Source organism: Phoca vitulina, unplaced genomic scaffold (assembly GCF_004348235.1).
Source record: "Phoca vitulina isolate PV1807 unplaced genomic scaffold, GSC_HSeal_1.0 scaffold20, whole genome shotgun sequence".
In the NCBI taxonomy this organism is placed as follows: Eukaryota; Metazoa; Chordata; class Mammalia; order Carnivora; family Phocidae; genus Phoca; species Phoca vitulina.
The window spans coordinates 2194196-2195447 of NW_022589723.1; the positions used below are offsets into that span (position 1 = coordinate 2194196).

Here is a 1252-nt window from a genome sequence, read left to right on the forward strand (position 1 = left end):
AATGAAGGAATGGTGCTATTTTATATCTGGGGTTCAGGAAGGCCTCTCTGAGGAGATGGCATTTAAATAGAGACCTCATGGAGAAAGGAAGGAAGCCAAAGTCAAGTCAAGTGCCCTGAGTCAGAAGCAAGCTTGTTGTGGGCCTTAGGTCAGACAAAGACAAAGATTCATATTCAGGTGACTTATGAAGAAAATGCTCCCCAAGTGTTGATGAGGATGTGGAGAAAAGGGAACCCTTGTGCACTGTTGATGGGAATGTAAATTGGTTCAACCATTATGGAAAACAGTGTGGAAGTTCCTGAGAGATTAAAAATAAAATTATCATGGGGCACCTGAGTCGTGCAGTTGGTTGAGCATCCAATTCTTGGTTTGGGCTTAGGTCCTGATCTCAGGGTCGCGGAATCGAGCCCCATGTCAGGCTCCATGCTCAGAGCAGAGTCAAGACTCTTTTTCCCTCTCCCTCTGCCCCTCCCCAACCTACTCTAATGTGCTCTCTCTCCCTCTCTCTCCCTCAAATAAATAAATAAATCTTTTTTAAAAATAGAATTATCATATGGTCCAGGTCGAAAATGGCGGCGGCGGCAGCTGTGTCCCGGCTGTCTGGGCTGCTAGGTCGGTCCGGGGCACAGCTGGTGCGGTCCATGTCGAGTGGCGCCCACGGCAAGGAGGGCTCAGCTCGCATGTGGAAGGCTCTCACCTACTTCGTAGCGCTCCCTGGCCTGGGTGTGAGCATGCTGAATGTCTTCCTGAAGTCGCCTCACGGAGAGCACGAGAGACCCGAGTTCGTCGCCTACCCCCATCTCCACATCAGGTCCAAGCCCTTTCCCTGGGGAGATGGTAATCATACTCTATTCCATAACTCTCCCGTGAATCCACTTCCAACCGGTTATGAAGATGAATAAAGAGAACCTGGACCACCACCCAGTGGGGACCACAGCACTGGTTTGGACCATGACTCTGCACACGGACCAGAAAAGTCTATGGGACCTTAAGCTCACCTTCCTCACTTGTATCAAATGATGACCAGTACACTGATCTTCCATCCCTTTGCTTATGGCAGGAGATGGCTTAAATAAATAACTTAGATTGGTCAAAAAAAAAAAAATAGGATTATTTTTAGGCTTAAATAAATAACTTAGATTGGTCAAAAAAAAAAAATAGGATATGATCCAGCAATTCCACTTCTAGGTATTTGTCTGAAGGAAAAGAAATCACTATCTCAAAAAGATAGCCACACCTCATGTTCACTGAA

The 1252-nt window shown here is 46.6% G+C and overlaps 1 protein-coding gene across 1 annotated transcript; it reads left to right on the top strand.

Annotated features, from left to right (window-relative positions):
• Positions 1-569: 569 nt before the first annotated feature.
• Positions 570-931, top strand: LOC116640488 (cytochrome c oxidase subunit 6A1, mitochondrial-like). Its single transcript, XM_032417528.1, has one exon. The coding sequence runs from the start codon at positions 570-572 to the stop codon at positions 900-902; it is 333 nt and encodes a 110-aa protein (XP_032273419.1). The 3' UTR covers positions 903-931.
• Positions 932-1252: the final 321 nt, after the last annotated feature.